The sequence below is a fragment of the Acinonyx jubatus genome, chromosome E4 (genome assembly GCF_027475565.1).
Source record: "Acinonyx jubatus isolate Ajub_Pintada_27869175 chromosome E4, VMU_Ajub_asm_v1.0, whole genome shotgun sequence".
NCBI lineage: Eukaryota > Metazoa > Chordata > Mammalia > Carnivora > Felidae > Acinonyx > Acinonyx jubatus.
Genome location: NC_069395.1, coordinates 46,284,192 through 46,308,705, shown reverse-complemented (window position 1 = coordinate 46,308,705; position 24,514 = coordinate 46,284,192). Strand labels below are relative to the sequence as shown.

The window sequence follows — 24,514 nt, the reverse complement described above, 5'->3', positions numbered from 1 at the left end:
TCTAAGGTGAAGTCAGAGAGTGGGATGACAATTGGAGATGAAACCTTTTAGTGGGAATGACTATTTGGAAGAAACTTTGAAAGACAACATGTCAAATTTTAATTCTGTCAATCAAAAAAAATGGTGAAAAGTTCTTACCAACAAAGAGTCAAGTCAAAATTGTGGGCATGAAACACTACCAATACTCAGAATGGTTTGGAGCAAGCTGAGAATGGTATTTGATATCCTTGCAAGGATTGTGGAGTCCACAGGGTCCGTAATTACGTAGTGTTTGAGCATATAAACTAAATGTTGAGAATTGGTAATGAATGCATTAATGTTTGAAGTTCAAGGAATAAAAGACACTAGCACTGCCCTTAGTTTTACTTTTTTCTAGGACACTGATCACAGGGAGAAGATTCCATGTGCATCATATTAACTTTCAGATACATCAGGACATCTAGACAAAAGTTCTGGAGAAAACCGGACTTAAAGAGAAAAGTTTAAAGTTTAAGTATCCAAGAGGGTCATAGGGTCCAGGTGGGTCCACAGAAGAGTGACTGAGAAAGCACATCTGAGAAGACAATGATGTAGGAACAGAGCTTGGAGAGTAGAAAAAGAAATGGCAAAAATTGAAGTCAATTTTTTAATGTTTTAAGAAATGTGTAACAGAAAGTATATTTAGGAGAGAATAAGTGAAGTGTAGAATACTTAAGAAAAGTGCAAGAAAATGAAGTTGGCCTGTGGGGTCTTTAAATTGAAACAAAATTTCTTTCTTACCGCCCTCCTCCCTTTCTTCCTAGCTTTCTTTTGTCATCTAACAAATAGTGGGGCTAATTTGTGTTTGCTAATTTCTCTTGGCACATAGTTCAATGGCATGCAAACTGTGGACACTCACAGATAATTGAATTAAATGAATGACAGATGGTAATGTTTGCAAATTAACTGAAAACAAAGTCTCAATTCTTGAGTTGGAAATTACACTTTACTTTTGCAAACAAATTAAACTGTAGACTTGTGAGTTTAGATAAAGATATTGAAAGCACATATTTTAGAGCAATGAAAGCAACGTAATTTTGTCCTGGCTCACATTATCTTTTCAGTGACTTCCATATATACAAAATAATCAAACTGAGAAATTCCACGGGGGTGGATGGGGGTGGGTGTGGGACAACAGTCAACACAGTGTTGGTTGTCACATAGAACGAGCAGTTGACTGAGTAGCTGAAAGTTTCACTTTTAACCCACTGCTTTGGCATCAACCAGATATAGCCATAAACTGATGGTATTATATTATGTGGCAATATGCATATTCTCTTTTAAAAAATATATTCTAGGTGTCACTGAAATTTATTTCTACACAGCATTAAATTTAGCAACACTTTCAGGAGTTGATCAAAAGAGAGAAACTGCCAATATAAAACAATTATCAGAATGCACACATGTAAATGCATCATTTACTTGAATAAAGTTTGTAATAGTTGTAATAGTTGGAACTTTGAGTCATCCCAGATTTGAGATCAGATGTAGTTCACTGCACCCAAAATACCACAGGTGCTGTGCATATGCTTAGACTCTGGTCCATACGTGAGCCCACAGAAAGGAAATGCAATATGGCTGACATTTACCTACACATGTGTCACGGCTCGCCTCAGAGCCTTCAGGACAAGTTTTCCTAATAGTCCTTCTAGTCCTGGAGAGAGATGTTCTGCTGTTTCTATACTCCGAGTAGGAGCTGTAGAGATGTGAGTACTGTCTGTAATGCTGTTGAGGTTGATAGTTGTTTCTCACAGGGGAGAACCGTGCAAGGTTATAGCTATTGTATTGGGTGCCATAGTTAGGCAGCCTCTCCAATCCGGCGCAAGATTTCCCGTCCCCTAATAAATGTTGACCTGTTGGACAGATACACTTGAAGCTGCCGGGGGTGTTGGAGCACTGATATGCACAAGGCTTAGGCACTTGTTCACATTCATTAATGTCTGCTCGTGTGCCATGATACATAAAAAAGAGAAAAAAAAAACACATATACATACACAACACAGGAATAAAGAATCAGTCTCTGAAACAAACTGAAGACATTACGTTACCCTCCAAAGCTACAAATATAGTAATTTCTCAATTGTTGAGAACTTTAGAGAAAGCGTTAATCATTTATTTAGGAATATACAGAAAGGTTCTAAGCCTCTTCCTAAAGATTGCTTCACATATACAGTAGAAACCTAAAGGATCATACGGGAAAATGTGGTGTTTCCAGAAAAACTAGAGTTCAAAGTTAACACAGATCTTAATTCTGTTGGTGGAGGAAAGGACTCAATCACATTTCTAGTTTGCATTTTGTTGTAACATTCTTTAATCTTTCATACAATTACAAGTTTCAGATGTGGTAATATTGATATAACTACTAACATTTTTCTTTTGTTTCTTTTGAATCAATATTATTTAATAATCAAGCCAAGCACATTTTTATAAAAATTTAAAAAGGAGATTAAGACAGAATTATTTCTTAATAAGATATAAATTCACAAAGTCCATAAAAAATTTTTAAAAAGTTATTTTTCTTCCTATTCTTGGGTCAACACATAGTAAACCCTCCCAACTTTTCCTGTAAATTGGAAAAGCAAATGAAAACCAGAGAACAAAACCAACTTCTTTAATTCATACCACAGTGGCATGAAAGAAAGTAACACGAATAAGCAGAATAAAAGTAGTATATTTTACTTTAAAAATTATTTTAGTAGGCAAAAGTTAAAATTACCATTTTTAAACTCTTTAAGGGAATGGCCCTACCTTCTTCATTGGTTTATTCCCCAGTCCAATGCCTGACATTCAACTTCAGATCAAATTAATGAACAAATAAACATATTTCATTCTGCTAGGTCACTGTTATGACTATCCAAGATGTTAAATTACAATATCTAAACAGAAGACTAAAATGATATGTTATGTACTTCTGCTATTAACCAGCATTTATTTTAAAAACGTTTCTAGTAACTGAATTACTTTCAACATTTGCTCTGTGCAAAGTACTATGCTAGTGACTGCATAAAGACAGGACAAAGTCTTTATGGGAGAATTTGCTATAAAAAATTGTTACGTAGACAACCAAGGCAACCAATTTTAAAAGTGTAGTATGGCAAACCGGAAGCCAGTAGTTAAAGCCCACACAATTTTTTTGCACTTAAATATTCCAAGAGGAACATAATTTCATAGGTCAGTTTCTTGATTATAAGTGCATTAATTAAAAAGAATCATATGGTTACCTTCTTACAGATATCTTCTATTGTCTGTTACCTGCCTTATTTATATTCAATCATAACTAAGATGGAAACAAACAGGCCACTGGGAGAACTGAGTGAGATTTTTAGCATAGGGGCACATAGTAGGCACTAAATATCTGGTAAAGTAATAGTTATCAACTCACTTAAATTGCATATTCACATCTTAATTCCTCATGCCTAAACCTTCATATTGCATTCAAGTACGCTTCATATTCAAATAGAACGTATCTGTGCAAAAAATGTATATAGAGAGATAACCAAAGAGAGACAATCTTCATGGTGAAGTTGCCGCAGTAACTACAAAGGAACCTCACTCTGACACGTGTAGCATATAGTAAGCACTCTGTAAATGGCTATTATTATCACTTTAAATGTCAGTGTAAATTGCATTCAATATGGAATCTTTAAGAAGTAATTAAAAATGTTATTAATTACTTAAACCAACTTACAAATTTTCTAATTGTCCCAAGAAAGCTTTTGAGGGTAGAGAGTGATCCTGATCCAGTTGGTAAGGCTAAGTGATTCTGTTAGTAGCTTTATTACTCAGTAAGAGTTCCTGTTAACTTACCCATACAGGGTCTCCCAACTCCTTGAGACCGGAAACCTCTGGGACACACACAGCGATAGCTGCCTCTTGTATTCTCACATATCTGGTTATATCTGCACTGATGGGTCCCATCTTTACATTCATCAATATCTACAGACATAAGACAATAAAAAGTAACAACATATCCTCTTTCAAAACCTAACGTCATTATATTTGAAATGAACATTCTTTACAACTATCAAAGGTTGCATTTCTCACCATGTAGTTGAGACCGGGATTCAAGTTCTACTCTGCCCCTTGTTGTTCCTTTTCCTTCTCTTGCTCCCTACTATGGCAAGAATTTTACTTTCAGCTTTTTATCCCTTTTCTCTCTATGTTCTCCACCTCTGACTGTCTTATTTATACTAGTGACTCTAGTAAGCTCATGGATGTAGACTTACAGCAATAGTACTATGTTGTTTCTTATCTACAGCCCCACGTTTCTAGCTGCTGGCTGGTCCTCTCCATGTCCATCCTTTACCAGTACTTCAAACTCCACACGTCCTCAGTGTCTTATCATTCCTCTCTTCTTTATGATAACAGCATTCTTCTTTCCTCAGTCAACCAGACTAATCTATAACTAACTCCCTCGGTTTCCAAGATTGGGTAATTCTACTTCCTTCAATCAACCCCTTAAATCTCCATTTCCATTTCCACTTAGCTATATTTTTGCTGTAGCTTTGTTTTTTTTAAGTATTAATTTATTTTGAGAGAGACAGAGACAGTGTGAGTCAGGGAGGGGCAGAGATAGGGGGAGACAGAGAATCCCAAGCAGGCTCCGCACTGCCAGTGCAGAGCCTGACAAGGGGCTCAAACCCACGAAACCATGAGATCATGACCTGAGCTGAAATCAAGAGCCAGATGCTTATTGACCTAGGCAGCCCTTTGCTGTAGGTTCTTAAATAATCTTCTGATCTTTTGGCTCAGCTCATCTCAGATTACTCTTATACATAATTAGAGTCAATAGTCTTTTTTTATTAATTTTTTTAATGTTTATTTATTTTTGAGAGAGAGAGAGAGAGTGTGAGTTGGGGAGGGGCAGAGAGAGAGGGAGACACAGAATCCAAAGCAGGCTCCAGGCTCTGAGCTGTCAGCACAGAGCCTGATGCGGGGCTTGAACCCACAAACTGTGAGATCATGACCTGAGCTGAAGTTGGACACATAACCGACTGAGCCACCCAGGCACCCCAAGAGTCAATACTCTTAAAAATACTTTAAATCACACATAACTGCACATGATGCTCTGAGTTGGCTACTATTCTTAGGAGTTAAAAAATATTTACCTATATCCATACTGCTGGAAAGTCTTTGAAATCTGATAGCCCAACCCCACCCCCAGTTTTTTTTAAGTATACTAAGCCCCCATGTACCTCAACAAGTAACAAGTGGTCAGTATTCCTTCATTTATATCTATAGCCATTTATTTTGAGAAAAATCAGGATATATTGTAACTTTTTAAATAAATATTTCAGAGTGAAAACTTTTTTTAACAATTCTTTTTATTTATTTTATTTTTAAATGTTTATTTATTTTTGAGAGAGAGAGAGAGATCAAGTGCGAGCGGGTGAGGGGCAGAGAGAGAGAGAGAGGGACAGGGTATCCGAAGAGGGTTCTGCACTGACAGTAGAGAACCAGATGTGGGGCTTGACCTCACAAACCATGAGATAATGACCTGGAGCCAAAGTCAGATGCTTAACTGACTGAGATATCTGGGTGCCCCTTAACAATTCTTTTAAAGTCTTTTTTTTTTTTTGCGAGAGAGAGAGAGAGAGAGCGAGAACGCGTGTGGGGGAGGGGCAGAAGGCAAGGGAGAGAGAATCTTAAGCAGGCTCCATGCCCAGTGTGGAGCCCCACATGGGGGCTCCACCTCAGGACTATTAGATTATGACCTGAGTTGAAATCAAGAGTTGGACGCTTAATCGACTAAGCCGACCAGGTGCCCCTGAACTTTTATTTTTTTTAAGTTTTATTTATTTATTTTGAGAGAGAGAGGGGGAGAGAGAGAATCCCAAGCAGGCTCTGCACTGTCAGCGCAGAGCCTGACATGGGGCCCAAACCCATGAAACTGTGAGATCATGACCTGAGCTGAAACCAAGAGTCAGATGCTTAACTGACTGAGCCATGAACATTTTTTTACAGTCTCACTTTTAAAATGAGAAACTTACACTCAAATTTCTTTGCAATCTTAAGACTTGTGCAAAGTCAGATAGGAAGGAAGGATGATTTTTAAACTGTTTACTTTAAGTCCAGCTCTCTCTCCCTCATAAGGGACTGTCTTTCCTTTTTGCACAACCTCCACCTATTACCATTCCATTCAAGGCTCTCTTTAAATGTGATCATTTCCATGACATCTCATATCAGATATGATCACTCTTCCAACTATTCTTCTACAATTTTATTTGTACCTCTTTTATGGCATTTCATTCCCTCTTGTAGTATTTTTTTTTTCTTTTGGTGAGGAAAGTGGAATTGGTCACTCTAATTAAGTAGACTGTAAGGACATGAGAGCAGGAACACAATGTTTCATTTTGTAAGTGATGCCGCTTATAGTTCTACAAATTAAGGCAGAAAGAATAGAGAACATAATTTATTTTATTGTCTAGTCATTGACTTGACACTGAAGAATATTCAGTCCTAAGATAAAACGTTTTGAACTTTTAACAAATCTGTATAAGCTTTTCTTAACCACCTGTGAAATTCTAAACATATATACTAAATTTCATAGTAGACATGTGAGATAATATGAATTTATGTGGCTATTAAACTGTGTAAGCCAAATGTGTAATTGATGGGAACTCAAAATGGTAATGAGTCTCCATGGGGAGCTTCCGTTTCTTGGTATAGTTATGAGCCTGGGACCCCAGAGCTCAACCATACTAGAAGTTGAGAGTAAAAAATCTGTGAGAAAAAGTGAGCATGAGCAAGGGAGGGGCAGAAAGAGAGGGACAGAGAGGATCCCAAGCAGGCTCCACGCTGTCAGCAAAGAACCTGAAGCGGGGCTTGAACTCACGAATCGTGAGATCATGACATATCATGGCCTGAGCCTAAACCAAGAGTCAGATGCTTAACCAACTGAGCCACCGAGGCACCCCTACTTAATCATTAGTTAAAAAATGGATGCCTTATTTGGCTGGTCAGTGGCAAACATATCTCAGTCATCGAAACAGCCATACACTCACCAATGCAGGTTCCATTTTCTGCCTTGGTCATTCCGTTTGGACAAAGATCAATGCACTTATAGCCCCCACGGGTGTTCTTGCAGTGTTGATCTGGTCTGCATACATTTTGTCTGCATTCATTCACATCTTGATAAAAGAACAAAGGTAATGAAGATTGAGAAATTTCTTTTCCACAGAAATCATACCTTTGGATTTTAAGGCGAAAGATGTTGATTACATAATCACTGTGTAAGATTAAAGTGTTTAAATCCATGAGGGTAAATAACACTATTTTAAAACAGAATGATTAAAAAAATTAATTCACATAGCTAGTAGCCATACCAATGAGTTCCTCCTTTTAGAAAAACAAATAAATATCTTTATGTATGTAACCATAAATATTATGCTTCTGTGAAAAAAATTAGTAAACACAATAGGGAACTGTTAAAAAATGGTTATGTAGCCAGAAAATGAAACCTGTAAAAAATAGCATTTGCTTTCATTTTGTTTATGCATGCGTTGCGTACATGATGGATGCAGGTATCTTACGTATGAATTCAGCCCAGGACACAGCAAAGGGATTAGATCAGATATCTTTAGAAATTACAAAGATGTCATTGCTTTGAATTTAAAGCCCTTTTCTTACCTATACATTTTCTGCCTTTGAGCTGATACCCAGGTTCACATCCACAGTGAAAACTTCCAATGGCATTGAAACAGCGGTGGTGACAGGGGCTGGATTCTTGACATTCATTAATATCTGTTAAATAAAACAAAACTTTCATTATATGCTATTAGGAAACTTGGGTTAATTTATTTCAAATGTTAAACATTTTAATGATATCATTATCATGTTTAAGATCTTCCCTGAAACAAATCCAATACAATTGCTCTCAAATCTAATACAATTGCTCTCATATGATCTGCTAGATAATTGACGGGATTAACTGCTGGAGAACATATCTCTCAATACTCCTCAAAGGTAGATATTTGCTAGTGACCCCAAACTATGTGGATGCAACACTTCCTTACTTTATTTTACCAGATGGCTCCCATTTCTGTTTCTAGGAATGTTGCTGACAGACTAGAACACTGAAGATGGGGGGGGAGTCAAAGTCTCCTGCAGTATCTTTTGCAATTGACTTTCCTTCCCCAGATTTGCTGCTGTCAGCCCAATGCAGGTCTTTACCACTAAAAGCAGCAACTTTGGCATTTGTCAGTGTCCACAGTCATCACCAAATTAATCTTCCCAAATGCCATCTGGGGCATAGTAGAATAAAAAAAAAATGTGCAGGCACAAATCCCCCAAATTTGTGTGCATTTGCCTGTTTTATGTACCTTTTCCCCTCTCCTTCCTTCTAGTCCCAGAGGAAAAGAGACCTCTTCTCCCATGTAAGAAAAGTTTCTCTGCTTGAGTGTTCGAGCTCTGAGGCCATCTCCTCCGTCCTCACCAAGATGAGGATTGTGGTCCATCCATCATTCCCTCCTTGTGTGCATTTTTAAAGTTCTTCCTCCTTACTGTCATCTTTCCCATACCCCTATGGACATAACCCAGTCTCTCCTACCATAATCCCTCTCTCAGGTCTGTCTGCATCTCAGTTTCTTTCTACTTCTCTGTTTTTCTATCCCAAACCCTTCAAAGGAACAATCACCATACTTAGGCTTTTCATATCCCCACCTTACATTCCCAAACTCAAGATTGCCTATGTTTTATTTTGTACTTGTCTTCCATTTGAACTCTTTTATTTATATTTTTTATTTTGAAATTTCTTTTCTTCTTAAAGTTTTTAAGTTTTAGTTACTTAACATATTGTGTAATATTAGTTTCAGGTGTATGAGCTCTTTTAATCTTTCAAAATCTGCATGTTACTATAAATGCACAAAGTCATCATATACTTTAAAAATGCTTTCTTAGTATAGTTTTTTTCTTCTTTTTTCTGCTTGGCTTCCTTTATCTTTTTTACCTTCCTTGTCTACCAAAGTCAACCTGCATTAACAATCTAGTATAAATAATAACATGTCTCTTGTATGTACAAATGCATAACTCTAAAAATATAAATCCATTTCCTTTATCTTTGGTTATTGCTTCATTTCTACACAAGTTATGTGTAGTTTTCTACATCTTGGTGTTTTCACTCGACAATACCTCATGAAAATTCCTCTAAGCCTAATAGTTGAACTGCATTCCACTCTATAATGGCCGTACAATGGTTCCTGGTATGGACATACCATAATTCAATCACTTTTGTAGTATTGTTAGGCATTCAGTTTTGTATCCGCTATTTCTGTCTCTATGAAAAGACCCTGACAGCAGCTTTATTCATAATTGTTAAACCTTGGAAGCACCAGGATGTCCTTCAGTAGCTGAATGGATAAATAAACTATAGTACATTAATAAAATGGCATATTATTCAACACTAAAAAGAAAAGAACTATCAACTCATGAAAAGACATAAAGAAAACTAAAATGCATATTATTAAGTGAAAAAGGTTAATTTGGAAAGGCTATATGCTATGTGATTCCAACCATATGACATTCTGGAAAACATAATACTGTGGAGATAATAAAAAGATCAGTGGCTTGCCAGAGGCTTGGGGGGAAGTGAGGGATGAATAGGCAAAGCATTGAGGATTTTTAGGGCAAACTATTCCTTATGATACTATGATACAGGATACATGTTATTATTTGTCAAAATCCATAGAGTATACAACACCAAGAGTGAATCCTAATGTAAATAAAGAACTTGGGTCATAATGATGTGTTGATGTGGGTTCATCCTTGGTAAAAATTTTGCTACTCTAGGGCAGGATGTTGATAGTGGGGGGTGCTATGCATGAGTTGGGGTGGGGAGTATATGCGAAATCTACCTTCCACTCCATTTTTCTGTAAATCTAAAACTTCTCTAAAAAATAAAGTCTATTAAAAACATCCTGCAATAAATATCTGATAGTCTTATGTGGTGGGGTCTTATGAAATAGAGCCTCTTAGATCATGCTATATAATCTCTTCTCTCAAATATAATAGGCAAATGTTATTATTCAAAACTATTGTGCTACAAATATTTAAAATAGCCATGGAATATTACATCTAAAATCTTATCAAGAAGCACAATCTATAAAGCAGAGTATCCTTTAAATGATTCAAAAGGCAGAGAGTCTTAATTCTTAGTATAATGAAGATAAAGCAAGGGATTCCATTTTTATACCTTGGCAACTCAGCCCATCAGAAGTTCTTCGAAAGCCAATTCCACAACGGACCACACAGCGATAGGATCCAATGGTATTGTCACAGTCCTGACCAGCATGGCAGGCATGTCCACCTAAAGCACACTCATCGATATCTGCAATGAAGTGAGTCATTCAACTAAGATGAGTTGAAGAAAACCAACCCGAAAACCTATATAAAATGGGGTTAAGAAAAGCCATAAATGATACTTGAAAATGTACCAGAGCAAGAATGCTGAATAATTTGGTTGAGTCCTTTCAGGTGGATTAAATTGATGATGAGTTCATAGGAGTTTAGTGTGATATCTTTGCAGACTAACTCATCCATTAGACCACTGACAAATTAGGTGGCTTTAAAAACATTACTTCTCCTTTCTGATATTTCAGTTTTCTCATTTATAAAATGAGGATAATATCTGTCTGTCAGTGTTGCTTTGAAAATTAAAGGAAATAATGTATATAGGTGCTCAATCCACACCGGACATTTCCATAAAAGTTATTTTTATCCCATCCTACACCCTTTCTCTCTCTTTGGCATTTAGAAGGGTGTCTCCTTGGACATAAAGGGAGTAATCCTTTTCTCTTTTCATCATTTAAAATTTTATTTATAAATAAGCTTCTTATACAATTCTAACTTTGACGTATATTTAGAGTCTGATAGAAAAGTACTTTCTGGGGTGAGGGGATGGGCAAAATGGGTGAAGGGGAGTGGGAGATACAGGCTTTCAGTTACAGGATAAGTCATGGGACTAAAAGGCACAGCATGAGAAACACAATCGATGATATTGCAATAGTGATGCACTGGGACAGATGCTAGCTATACTTGTGGTGAACATAGCACAGTGTATAAATTTGTCAAATCGCTAAGTTATATACCTGTAGATAATGTAACACTGTGTGTCAACAATACTGAAAAAGAAAGTTTTTTTTTCAATGTTCTTAACGTGCTACTAGGATTGTGCAATTTACTTAAATTCCTTATGTAACTTCTTTATTTCTTAGTTTCATCATTGTAAAATGAGTATCTCCACAAGGTGTTGTGGGGATTAAGTGAGTTACTACCGGCTTCCCTGCTTGTACAGTGCCCCACATGAAGGCAGTGTGTGAGCAGTATTCTGTCTGTTCCTCTCTCAACCTGAGAGAAGATCTTCTGTGTTTATTGCCAACATGGAGGAGGAAAGAGTAGGAAAGAACACTGGCCTGCCACACTTTTCCTAGGTCAGAGCTTTCTGTGACCATGCTTGGCTGTATCTATTAGGCTTAGCTTTGTGAATACCTTGACAAGTCCTTCCGTCGGCAGCTATGGTGAGGCCTTTTGAGCAGGAGCAATGATAGGTTCCCACGGTGTTGTGGCAGATATGGGAGCAGGGATTCCCGGCCGCACATTCATCTTCATCTGAAATAAGGAACAAAAAGGCCCGATTGGTCTGTAAACCCCCTACTTACTAGAAGTTAGTAAAGTCCATGAAGGTAGTTTGTAAAATAGTTGCTTACAGAGCACAGTGAGTTGAATCAAACCTAACAGAAAATGCTCTAGGTGCCGCAGAATAGAAGCATGAAATAAATTAATTTTGGGTCCCCAAATAATCTTTGATAGTGAAGATGTTTAGATTAATTCTAAAACAACAGGGATGATAGCTAAGATATAATGACTATATCCTGGGATCTAAATGCTTTTTTACCTACCTTAACGCATTCCTCACAACATGCCTAGGAGACAGATGCTTTTATTACTATCCTCATTTTGCAGGATAAAATTGAGGAACAAAGAGGTTAAATAAATTGCCCAAGGTCACACAGGTCATTACTGGCAGAGCTGAAATTTGAACCTGGACAGTACAGTTTCTAAAGACCACTTGTCTACCACTATCCTACATTAAATTGCCTACCAGTGAAAGAAAGGCACTGTGTATGCAAACTTGAGCTCCTCCAGCTGTTTACTTAGCTATTTAGTTATCTGTGGCTCTCTTGTACTGGCACTTGATGGGGCTGGCTTAGTCATTAGTCCTCGGCCCACAGTCCTGCCCTTATCCTCTGAGCAATTCTAGGGTTAGGTGGCTTAGAGTTGGATTATTATTATGTTTCACATCCATGGCCATCAAATGACAAGAGTCCAGTGTTTTGTTCCTGTGCTCACTTCATCTCTGTACTTGATCACGATCCCTGACACACTTGATTGTGGTCAGATTGAAAGAGTACGGGCTTTCCAGCTTCCTTAAATTCCAATCTAGCTCTGACACTTGATAGCTGAGTGGTCTTAGGCACCCCCACTTAACTTCTTTCCATCTCGATTTCCTCACTCATAAAATGAACACTTGTAAGACTGTTGTGAAAATTACTATTCTAGCAAAATGGCAATAAATGTCCATTAAACAGATTCCATTACTAATATTTTTTATAAAAACAAAAATTCATTATTCCTGTTCTTACCAGCACAAAAGGGTCCAACTGAGTCTAAGGCAAACCCAGATGGGCACTGATTACTGCGATCTCCTACCACAAAGAGAAAAGGAAAATTAATTGGCTTGTTAGAATGTCAGTACCTTGTTTCTTTCCAGTACAATCTTCCCTGGGAAGATATGCCAAAGGTGGAACACATTGTGCAATAAATGCAATAGGTGAAAACAAGCAGGAATGGAAGACTTTTCCTGTTCCCAACTGAGAACTAAATGAATCACAGTCCAGAGATGATTGGCAAGCAGCCACTGGAAATAGATTTTCTGTTTAAATTTATTTACATTAATCAAAAGAAAATGAAGCCAAACCATTCTGTGATCATGCAAAAGGATCCAGAATCAATGTGTACATAAGGTATAACCATAGACAAAGTCCTATTTATTCTTCTAGCCTTTACTTATGCTGCCTGTTCTAGAAGCAGGAACACTATTTTCAAGCCACTTAAAAATAACTTATGCCAGTGACAACCAGAAACTCGAATGAAGAACTTCTCTCCTTTTGTAGATCTCTTTCATTTGCAGTGTAAAGCATCTGGGTCAGAGTCCCCTATGTGTGACCAATTGTTTCCCATGCAGTCAAAGCAAGGGGAGACAGGCATATTATGACAAAAACAAACATAGTAACAAGAACAAATAAGCTAGTTAGGGAATCTTTCCTTAGAAAGTAACTCTGCCTTCACTGGTTTAAGCAATTTAGCAAATATTTTTCAAACATTATTGACATAAAGAAACTTAAACAAAACACCTTTCGAGTTACCAAAGTATTCCTTTTTTTAATTCTTTATGTTATAGTTAAAGTATGCTGTTTTGAATTATATTAGTGATGATTTCCTTTAGACAGAGTGGGGGGCAATACAAAATATTTGTGTTATTGCAATGTATAATAATTACAGAAACTTTGAAAAGTATAGATTTCCCTGTAAATTTGTCACTTGAAACAAACTACTGCCAACATTTTGATGTTTTTTCTTCTGTAAGTATACACTTCAAAAAGTCAGGATCTTGCACTCTAGAGATTAATAATTGTCAAAGTTTATTGATCATAAAATAGAGGTTATTAAAAATATAGATCCTTGGTCCTATCCCAGTCAGCCTAGGAATCTCTGTTTTCAATCAGTATAAAAGTTTCCTTATAATCACTGTGGTGTGGGCAACCCAGGTTTAGATCATATTGTATGCTGCTTTTCAATTATTATTAGGCCATGCATACTCTTCTTTGTTTTATTGTCAATCCCCAAAACAGTAGGTGGTACACAGAAAGCACTGAACAAGTATTTTGAGTAAATGAGCTAAATATTCCTTTAAAATTATTTTAATGACTGTTTAAGAGTTTATCATATAGCTGTGCCATCATTTACATATTTACCTCTTGCTTCCAGGATATTTATTATTGGCCATTTCTGTGATTTTCTTAGGGCAGACCCCCAGAATGAGATAACTACCAAGATCTGAATGTTTGAAAGGTTACTGATACATACTGCTTTCCAGAAACATCACATGAATTAACCACTGATTGCAGTATGTACTAGGGTGTTCATTTCCCCATACCTCTCTGATACTGAGTGGTTATCATATTTTTAAATCTCTGACAATGATAATTGGAAAATGGTACCTCATTGTTTTAGGTTATATTTCTTTGCTTATTAATGAGGTTAGACAGTTTTTCACATTCATTTTGTCATTATTATTTTTTCCTTTGTGAACTTGCTGTTCATAGCTTTTATGTATTTTTTGTTGGGGTGTTGCTTTCTTTTAATTGATTTTTTAACAATGCTTTTAATTCTTTTTAATTTAAAAAAAATTTTTAAAGGTTTATCATTTTTTTTGAGAGAGACAGAGACAGCACAAGTAGGGAAGGGGCAGAGAGAGAGGAAGAGAGAATCCCAAGCAGGCTCCATGCTGACAGTGTAGAACCTGGCGTGGGGCTCGAACTCACGAAACTGAGATCACGACCTGAGCCAAAACCAAGAGTTGGACACTTAACTGACTGAGCCACCCAGGCACTTCTATTTTTATTTATTTTTTTAAGCCAACTCTATGCCCACATGGGGCTTGAACTCACGACCCTGAGATCAAGAGTCGCATGCTCTACCCATTGAGTTAGCCAGGCACCCCTTCTTACTGACTTTTAAGAGCCTTGTATAAGATTAATCATAGTTATCTATAATACACAATGCAAATATTCTTTCTTGATATATATTTCACCTTCTCAATTTTGTTTTTTTCTCCCATGAAGAAGTGTTTAAAAATTTACTTGTGGTTAAACTGATCTTTCCTTTATTTTTTCTGATGCCTTTTGCTAATGAATTTGTAAAATATAAATATATTTTATAATTATATTTTAAAAACAAATTTTTTATTTTAAAGATATAACAATTTTTTAAAATGTATTGATTTATATTTGTGAGTTGACTTGACCAGCAGTTTCCAAATGCTGATGTGCAGACCAGATACATTAGAATCATTTAATGCTGCGTTAAAAATACAGACTTCCAGGCCCTACCTTAGACTAGCTAAGCCAAAGTCTCTGTGCCTTGAGATCTGAACTTTCATGAAGCTCTCTAGGTAATTCTAACTGCATTGTAGCCAGAGCTCTTGTCTAGACCCAATACAGAAGAGAAAGAACTTGGTGGTTAAGCAACCAAGAATGCAAGCTTGCCCCCTGGTGGTCACTTATAAAGAAATTGCAAGCACATAATTCTTGTATTTCACAGGAACCTCAACAAATGTGCACAGATACCAGATGTAATTCATAGACTCATAGTAGCTAAAATAGTAAGGGGTTATAAATGTCCTATAGTGTGTCTTCTCCAATTGTGGAATCCAGATCCCCCAACTACAATGTTACAGATACCACAAAGACCTTTAAGCAGTTCAGGCTTAGAGAATTTACATGATTGGGCAACAAATGTACACGACTTTAAAAAATCATTTTAATTCCCTTTGTCCTGGATGGTGTAAGTTCATTTTTAACAAAAGTCTTACATCAAGTTGTCTTCTTTTAATTATACTAAGTACTGGAAAAAGTAAAAACAGAGATTAGACTTGAAAAGTGGGCATTGAGGAAAAGAAACAGAAATCTTCATTCCAATGGCTCTTTTCTTTTGTCTCTGTGACCTGAACATGCACAACCATAGTAAAATGAGGTGGTGATGGCGACATGTGGGTGGTGTGGAGCTCTACTCGCTATAAGGCTTATGAATCTATGATTATCTCAAAAAATGTGAACATGTTCTCCTAGATTACTATGACCTCAAATTCAATGACAGTTCTGATAGCTGTTAATGAAGAAAACAGTCATATACACAAGTGGTGAAAGCAAGAGTAAACTGCAAAAATGAATTTTTAGTGTATGGAGCATGATAAGACAAAATGATGCTACTTAAAATCTAATTGGATCTACTTAAGAAAGCCAGTACATAGCGAAGGCCAATATGAATTATATTAAGTGTACTCATAGGAGCCTAAAGTTCAAAGTTAAAGCCATTCAAACACTTAGTGTCCATAATAAAACCACATGCAAGTATCTCTTAGCATCAAAGCTTCATGGAACACAGAATGCTGATTGTTTGGATGTCTCTTACAACTAAACAGGGATCTCAGGGTAAAGACACATCAAAGAACTACACAGCATAGAGAGACCACTGAGATCAAGGGTTGTAGAATTATGCTTAGAAAATGAAAAGCAGTTGAAACATTATAATGTCCAGGAATAAGAAATGACAGTTGGAATCCTGATTATTTCTGCACAATTTTTAAAAACTGCTTTTAAAATATGGAAACTTTTTTTTATTAGTTTAGGTTGACATACACTTTTTAAAAAAATTTAAATCCAAGTTAGTTAACATAGTGTAATAATGATTTCAGGAATAGAATTTACTGATTCATCACTTACACACAACACCCAGTGCTCATCCCAACAAGTGTCCTCCTTAATGACCATCACCCATTTAGCGCATCCCCTCACCCAACACCCCACCAGCAACCCTCAGTTTGTTCTCTGTATTTAAGATTCTCTTATGGTTTGTCTCCCTCTCTGTTTTTATCTTATTTTTGCTTCCCTTCTCCTGTGTTCATCTGTTTTGTTTCTTAAATTCCACATCTAAGATCATATGATATTTGTCTTTTTCTGACTGATTTTGCTTAGCATAATACACTCTAGTTCTATCCACATTGTTGCAAATGGCAAGATTTCATTCTTTTTAATCCCCAAGTAATATTCCATTGTGTGTGTGTATGTACGTATCTGTGTGTGTGTGTGTGTGTGTGTGTATGTATATCATACCACATCTTCTTTATCCATTCATCAGTTTATGGACATTTGGGCTCATTCCACTTTGGCTATGGTAGGTCAACATACACTTTTACATTGTTTCAGCAATTAAAAAAATTCCTTGACAAATACAAGAGTCAGAATAAGAACAATGGCCTGGCGCACCCAAAGAAAACCTCATTCTGCCAGAGGATATATTTTTAAACTTTTCTGCAGATTAGTAATCCAAATTAGAACTCCAGTGGGATTGGCTTTAAAATGGCTTTATCTACCACAAAACATAGACAACATACATGAAAATCTTATATCACTAGGTTTGGTCTGTGCCCTAATATCTTTATTGTGAATGGCATCGATGCAATTCTTTTACCCTTAAGTTATTAAATACATTTTTTCCCAAGATTTTTAAAAAGTAATCTCTACACCCAACGTGGGGCTCAAACTCACAACCCCAAGATCAAGAGCTGCAGGCTACACCTACTGAGCCAGCCAGTTGACCCCATTTTATTCTTTTAGAAAGGACTGGATGGAAAAATGATCTTTGACCAAGGTACCTTTGGAAATTGAAGCATGGATTTTAAAACCCAGTGTCTCTTCTAATTGGTTGTAGTCAGATTCTACAGAGGAAGCATGAAGTGTTTCTACCAAGAAAGGCATTCTTCCCTGTGCCTCATCATAGAAAACAGTGTGGTTCCATGTGTATGGGACGCTGATGCCATCAATGGTGAACAGCCGGGTTGAGTAGGCATACAGCTGCCCAGGACCTGTCTGAATGTAGTCCTCTGTGTAATCCTAAGGAAGACAGTATAGATTTGATGATCAGATTTTTTTTTCTTGAGGGTATTACGAGATGCACAATTAGAAAAATAAAGGCTAAGAGGCTAAAAATATAGCTTGAACAGCATGATTTGAGCTGCATGGGTCAATTTATATGATCTTTTAAAAATAAATACAGTACGGTACTATAAGTGTATTTTCTCTTCCTTGCATTTTAATAACATTTTCTGTTCTCTGGCTTACTTTATTGTAAGAAAACAGTATATAATACATATAACACAAAAAATATGTCTAATTGACTGGTTATGATATGGGTGAGGCTTCTAGTCAACAGTAGGCTATTAGTAGTTAAGTTTTTAGAGTCAAAAGTCATACGTGATTTTTGACTGTCCAGGGAGTTGGCACCCTATATACCCCCATGTTGTTCAAGGGTCAACTGTAGCTCTAAATAAAATACTACTTGTACAGTCATGTTCAGGAAACCAGTAAGACTGTGTAAAGACTTATTCCTAAAGATTTTTATACAAAGACAAACTAGCCATTTCTAACCTTAGTGGTTTAGATATTTATTCCCTATAGCAAACAAGGGAAACTACACATGGTATCCATGTTTTTTTTTCTATAGATCTTTGATTCCTAATCTTACCATTACTCCAATAAACAGTGAAGAGAGGTTATCCTGACATTTTTACCTTTACAGTGACTTCAGCAGGTGACTGAAGCTGCAGGACATAACCGCTCACAAAAATATCTAGGAGCAAAGCACCATCAGAATCCAAACCCCGGGCAATATGAGTCATCCGCAAGATTTCTCCTGGGAATTACAATTCATTCATTTTAACAGCAAAAAATATATGGTTTGTGTAAGCACACAGCAGACTTACCTTAAGTGTCAGTTCAGCTATGTTATTTTAGTTCAAACTTCATAAACAAAGGCAATAAAAGATTAAATTAGCACTCAGTCCCCGAATTAAAGTGTTAGGGTAATTGAATGGTATGTTCTAGAATTTCTTTTTCTGTGGCAAAAACGTAGTATATGATTATGCAAAGGATTCCATGTTTTAAACTCACAAGCAATAGCAAGGCAATTCTACAAAAATGGATGGTCTAAGAGAAGGGACAGACAGCTTCACCAGGTAGATTGGCAATAACCATATAGGGCTTTGTTTTTTTACGATGCTTCAAGAAACAGCAGAGGGGCATCTTAGTAAGTGGATGGCCATGAAAAACCCTCATGGGCCTCTGGGCTCCATAAAGCCCCTTCCTCAGTCTTTCTTCCTTAAAGAGCACTGCCACTGTGGCTGTTCACCTTTGAAAAGACTCGTAATGGAGGTCTATAAAAATCTGTATGCACTTGGAAAGGACCATGAATAGCTAATGCATATTCATTAAGACTAAGGGTAAAGAGAAAAACCCTTAGCTTTGCTTATTTTTACTTCCATCTTTTTGATAAAAAGATCTCTGTAAGGTGTCCTGATTGAATCTCAGGTTCATAGACAAAAGTCTTTATTTAACAGCAAGGACTCATTTTCCTGCTCTGGTTTGGCCTTTAAAACCCTCTCTGAGGATTTAAAGAGAAAAAATAGAGAAACGATGAGAAAACACTTTTGGGGTATAAAAAAATCACGATATTGTCTGAAAACATATGGCCTCTTATAGAGCCATGTCAGTAAAAGTTTACAGGGAAATATGAAATTGCTTTTATATCATTTATGATAAGACTGCATCAAAAACTTTAAAATTATTCTCTGGGGGAATATATAAGTGTATTTTTCTTAACCAGCAACTTTTAGGCAATCCTGTTTTTTATAGTTAAATATTAGACTTAAATATTAAGTTTAGTTGGCACTAACCAGTTGCAAATTCCACCTGGGTTTCTCTCTTGAAGACTGCATTGGTGAGGGTGAAGCCATTGACTGCTTCTCCTATCTCCTTGGCTGTTGTCCAATAAATGGGATTTAGAATAGAAACTATTTTTCTCATTGCTGGACCTAAAGAAAAAAGGATAAATAAGGTAACAGAGAAAAATATTTACAGAGCCGGCTATTCATAAGGATGAATCCTAAATAATGTCAAATAACAACAAAATAAGTAACAGTATCTCACATGTCTTTAAGAGTTTACCATCGAGCTAAGCGCTATCATACAGATCATTTAGTAGTAGCATCCTCTAGAAATTTCAAGCAGAAATCAGAAGATGAAGAATAATATATGAATTTTAAAGAAAGAGGCTATTGGCAACTTTTATTAGCAAAGAGACTTACCAAGACTGCGAGGTACATTGGTAATTTTGGCACGTATTACTCTAGTATCAGAGGTAGGATTATCTGTTACTGTGGCGTTAAGGAAAGCAATTCCAAATTCAACATCATTAATATTTCCAATAACACTTCCTCTGGCTCGCTGGGGCCCACCTATTGGGGAAAGAAAAAACATTCTTGGAGAAGGAAACAATTTCATCAACGTTACATGGGAGAAAAGAAGGCCAGTATTCAAAGATGCTACAAATCTTCTCACAAACATTTAAAATATCCTATGACATCTGAATTTAAGAGTGAAATAAATAAGCTTTCAGAACATTCTACTTTCATGTAACACTCATCATCCCACATAAATCTAGGGTGCTTCCAATCTGTGTATATCATGGCACTATTTCACAATCCAAAGAATACAATCAGCACCCAGTCCCAAAGCCAAAATAAAGAACGTGTCTGTTGATCGTAATAAAATGATGATAATAAGGAGAGTTTATCGAGCCTGTCATGCACTATACTAAGCACTTCATAAGTGTTAACTCTTTTAATCCTGTCAGAAATCCTATAAAGTCATTTTGAATGGTCATAGTTGGCAGACTAGAAAATAAAGGTCAGAGACATAAGTAGTAGAATGAAGATCTGAACACAGATGTGCTTGGCATCAAAACTCATGTTCTTTTATCTACTGCCTCCTTTGTGAGAACACAGAAGGAAAGAAAGGATCACCTCAAAACAGCTCCTGAGCTTGTTACAGGTCACTGTCGACACAGGTGTAGAGTATCTAACAGGTATTGTTCAGTCTTGGGTTTCAGACGGAAAGCTTACCAATTAAATAAAACAGTTATATTTTCCTATACAGGAAAATAGTTAACTTGAGAAAAATTTGAGACGGGTATTTTACTTTTAACAGTATTACAAAATTCATACATACACAATTCGGTTGAAAACAATCATACATTTTTTCCCCCAATCACATATGTTTTAAAAGCATCTCTACAGTAATTTTATGCCTTCTTCCAATTGTTCAACAAAATTATTAGTTACTAACACTAGAATAGGTGGTTAATGAATGCTTTTTAAATTTTTTTTTTAACGTTTTATTTAATTTTGAGACAGGGAGAGACAGAGCATGAATGGGGGAGGGTCAGAGAGAGAGGGAGACACAGAATCTGAAACAGGCTCCAGGCTCTGAGCAGTAAGCACAGAGCCCGACGCGGGGCTCGAACTCACGAACAGTGAGATCGTGACCTGAGCCGAAGTCGGACGCTTAACCAACTGAGCCACCCAGGCGCCCCAATGAATGCTTTTTAAATGAACTGCATGCTTTGGCAAGAGAAGGAAACACAATGGGAAGAAGCTGATAGTGAAATTCATAAATATTCATTATTTGATGAGAGAGAAAGGGAACGGAGACAGAATCTCAAGCAGGCTCTGCACTGTCAGCATAGAGCCCAATGTGGGACTTGATCCCATGAACTGTGAGACCATGACCTGAGTGAAATCAAGAGTTGGATACTTAACCCACTGAGCCACCCAGCTACTCTAATATATTTTTTAAAAACTCACTAAGTGTTTCAGATACCATTATATATTATATACCAGGGAGAAGTACAATTGTATTCAATCTCAGAAAAATCAGTAAATATAGTATTTCACCATTTTAATTTGTATTACTTTGATCATTCATGAGAGAATACACTTTTTTCATGTTGGTTCAGCCTTCATGTTCTGGACTACATTTACTTGTTCATCAAGTGTTGAAGATACAATAATAAGAAAGAAAAAAAAAAAGACCCAGGCCTACCTTCATAGACCTTATATCTGAAAGGAGAGAGACATTAATTAGAATTTCACAAATAAATGTAAAATTGAAATGTACTAATATGTAAGTATCTACTGCCTAGGGAAGTCTGAGAAGAAAGTAAAAACATAGTGGAGTCTGAGGAAAGTTTAGGTCTTAACTAAACCAGAGAAGGCAGGACAAGGGCCTTCTGGGTAGAGGAAATACCATGTGTCACCCTTTTGAGAGGTGGTGGCTTGCCATATTTGAGAAACCAGAAGGAGCAAAGGACAGAGAGCGATGGGAGAATTCATGGAAACCTTGGTGTAAGATGGTGCAGGAAAGCAGATAAGGACATAGTAGGACTTTTTGCTTCTTATCTTTAGTCCTAAGCAGGAGGAGAGACGGGGAGAAGGATCGCTCATTCACTTAGTTCTCTGGGCCATTTAACCTGGGTCGTTTGACCATTTTGACCTTGGTACTCTAGTTTCCAGAGGAGCTTGAGTCCCAGCACCAACAGACATCCAGTTCTGGGTACCTAATTGGGATCTTTGGAACTCTCTGCCAGAGTCTGTAATCCAAATTGTCTGCTTAATTTGGACTTCTGCTACTGGGGCCCTTGTCTCCAAGATGGAATACTACCCCTTAGATGAATAATACCCCTTGACTGTGAGTTGTAACAAGGCTCAGGAGCTACAAAATGCCCTAGTTAAAGCTAGAACTATCACCATGCCTACATGCTAGAGCCTCAACATCCTTGGTAATAAGTTGATATGTTGAGAAGACATGTTGAACAGTTGACCAATAAACACTTGTCCTTTTAGCTTGTCTAGATCCTATAAACCTCCTCACGTAACTCCTCTTTCTCACTCTGCCAAATGAGCCTTCTTGATTTTCAAGGACATTTTCTTTCCTTTTTTAAATTTATTAGAGAGAGAGAGAGAGAGAGAGAGAGAGAGAGAGAGAGAATCTTAAGCAGGCTCCACACTCAGCATGGAGTCCAATGTGGGGCTCAATCCCATGACCCTGGGATCATGACCTGAGTCAAAAATCAAGAGTCAGACACTCAACTGACTGAGTCACCCAGGAGCCTGGGGACATTTTATCTCTAAAGCAACCTTCAAGCTTTGGAAAGTTCAGTGGTATCTTCCCCCTTCAACAATGTGAAACTGTTCTTTTGGATCTTCTTACAGACTTTAGAAAGTCTATCCTCTGACACAAGCAACCTTAATATTATCCACCATTTCTTGGGACTCCCGCAAAGTCTTTCTAAGGTCCATTGGTTCTAGAATTCTGGCTTTGTTCCTTCTGAATTTTTACATCACTTACAAATCCAGCCATGTTGTATGACTTGGGTTATTGTAATTGAACTTCCCCTACTCTTTTACCTACAACTGAACTGGCCCCTATTTGACTTTCCAGATTCATGTTCTCCATATTTCCATCCATGAAAGAATAGCCTCTAATTGTGTGTTTCTGTTAAACATTCAGTTTCTTTCCAACTCTCACTTTTCAGTTTGAAATCTCAGCCCTTGCTTTCCCCACTCTTCTAAACTCTTTTGTCCTTCAAGCCTACGACTACTATTTATGGTTTTGCAGGTCATATTATTTTACAGAGGGGCCTGGAAGGGGGCAAGCAGAAGCTAAAATCCAGCCACAAGCTTTGGTGCAGACCAACTTGAAGGGAAAATGTACATTTTTCCTAATTCTCCCTTCCAGAGTTGGCACTGTTTTATAATTTGTAGGCTCAGAGTGGTATCCTTTTTTTAATCTGCAGAAAGGCTGTAAATAAGCAAGCAATGGTTCCACCAAAGTCTAACTTAGTTGCTTACCTGGACATGTTTGCATATTGCATCTGGATACCTGTGTAGTGTCTCCTGGACAGGGGCGACCACTTTTAGACGGCACTGGATTGTTGCACAGCCGCTTTCGAGTCTTTTCACCTCCTCCACAAGAGGCAGAGCACTGGCCCCAACTGTGCCAGCTTCCCCAACTTCCATCCACTGTGAACAAGAATGGAATGGTCAATATTAACCAATCAGTTTTAAAATCTACACATAGGGTAACCCTGCCTATACAACTCTCATTGTCAGATCTGAAATTATGGGGCTGCTGCAATAAGCACCAAATAAAATGCTTTACTTATTCTACTGGTCAGGAGTTGAGGGGCTCACCAGGACACATGTCAGTGTTGCATCTCTGGATCTGGGAGTCTGGCCCCCCACAAGCTCTTCCTCCGTTGGAGGGAGGAGGGTTATCACATGTGCGGTATCGCCGCATCTGTCCTCCGTTGCATGTCCGGCTGCATATTCCCCAGCCACTCCAAGGACTCCAGTTACCATGAGCTACAACAGAGAACCATTGGAGAGGTGTTAAACAATGACACTCATCCAAAAAGTATGGTAAGACTTTCCCCAGGAACTGAAAAGAAATATACAAATCTATAAATAGGAAACTTCCAAAGGCAGATTGTTTAGCTATTGTGTTGACTAGAAACTGGGTGTACATTCCAGTGACTGTGAAATTCCATTTAGTATGTATCTGTCCAGTCTCACAGTGTTTCAGGAGCTGAAGGATATGAATGAGACAAGATCTCTGCTCTTGATGAGTCAAGACCATACAATCCAGATACAGTGGATTCAGATGCTACCAGGGTCTTAAAATCTAGCTTGGCGACTGAATTAAGGCAAAGAGCCACCTGCTTACCTCTGTAAAGATATCAACATCAATAACAGTGGGCATGTAAG

The 24,514-nt window shown here is 37.3% G+C and overlaps 1 protein-coding gene across 25 annotated transcripts in view; it reads right to left on the bottom strand.

The window, feature by feature from the left end:
* Window positions 1–24,514, bottom strand: part of HMCN1 (hemicentin 1) — a 703,321-nt gene that overhangs the window by 12,316 nt on the left and 666,491 nt on the right. For 23 of the 25 annotated variants that reach the window (XM_053209695.1, XM_053209701.1, XM_053209691.1 and 20 more), the window contains 13 exons: window positions 23,942–24,112; window positions 23,600–23,770; window positions 19,997–20,146; window positions 19,586–19,723; window positions 18,425–18,546; window positions 17,510–17,747; window positions 12,657–12,719; window positions 11,503–11,622; window positions 10,208–10,342; window positions 7,648–7,761; window positions 7,023–7,148; window positions 3,826–3,954; window positions 1,608–1,958 (listed from right to left, as the gene is read on the bottom strand). In XM_053209695.1, the coding sequence (XP_053065670.1) occupies window positions 1,608–1,958; window positions 3,826–3,954; window positions 7,023–7,148; window positions 7,648–7,761; window positions 10,208–10,342; window positions 11,503–11,622; window positions 12,657–12,719; window positions 17,510–17,747; window positions 18,425–18,546; window positions 19,586–19,723; window positions 19,997–20,146; window positions 23,600–23,770; window positions 23,942–24,112 (2,028 nt within the window). Of the gene's footprint in view, window positions 1–1,607; window positions 1,959–3,825; window positions 3,955–7,022; window positions 7,149–7,647; window positions 7,762–10,207; window positions 10,343–11,502; window positions 11,623–12,656; window positions 12,720–17,509; window positions 17,748–18,424; window positions 18,547–19,585; window positions 19,724–19,996; window positions 20,147–23,599; window positions 23,771–23,941; window positions 24,113–24,514 lie in introns of those variants that run through there. The other 2 variants (XM_027074344.2, XM_027074346.2) reach the window with 2 other exon arrangements.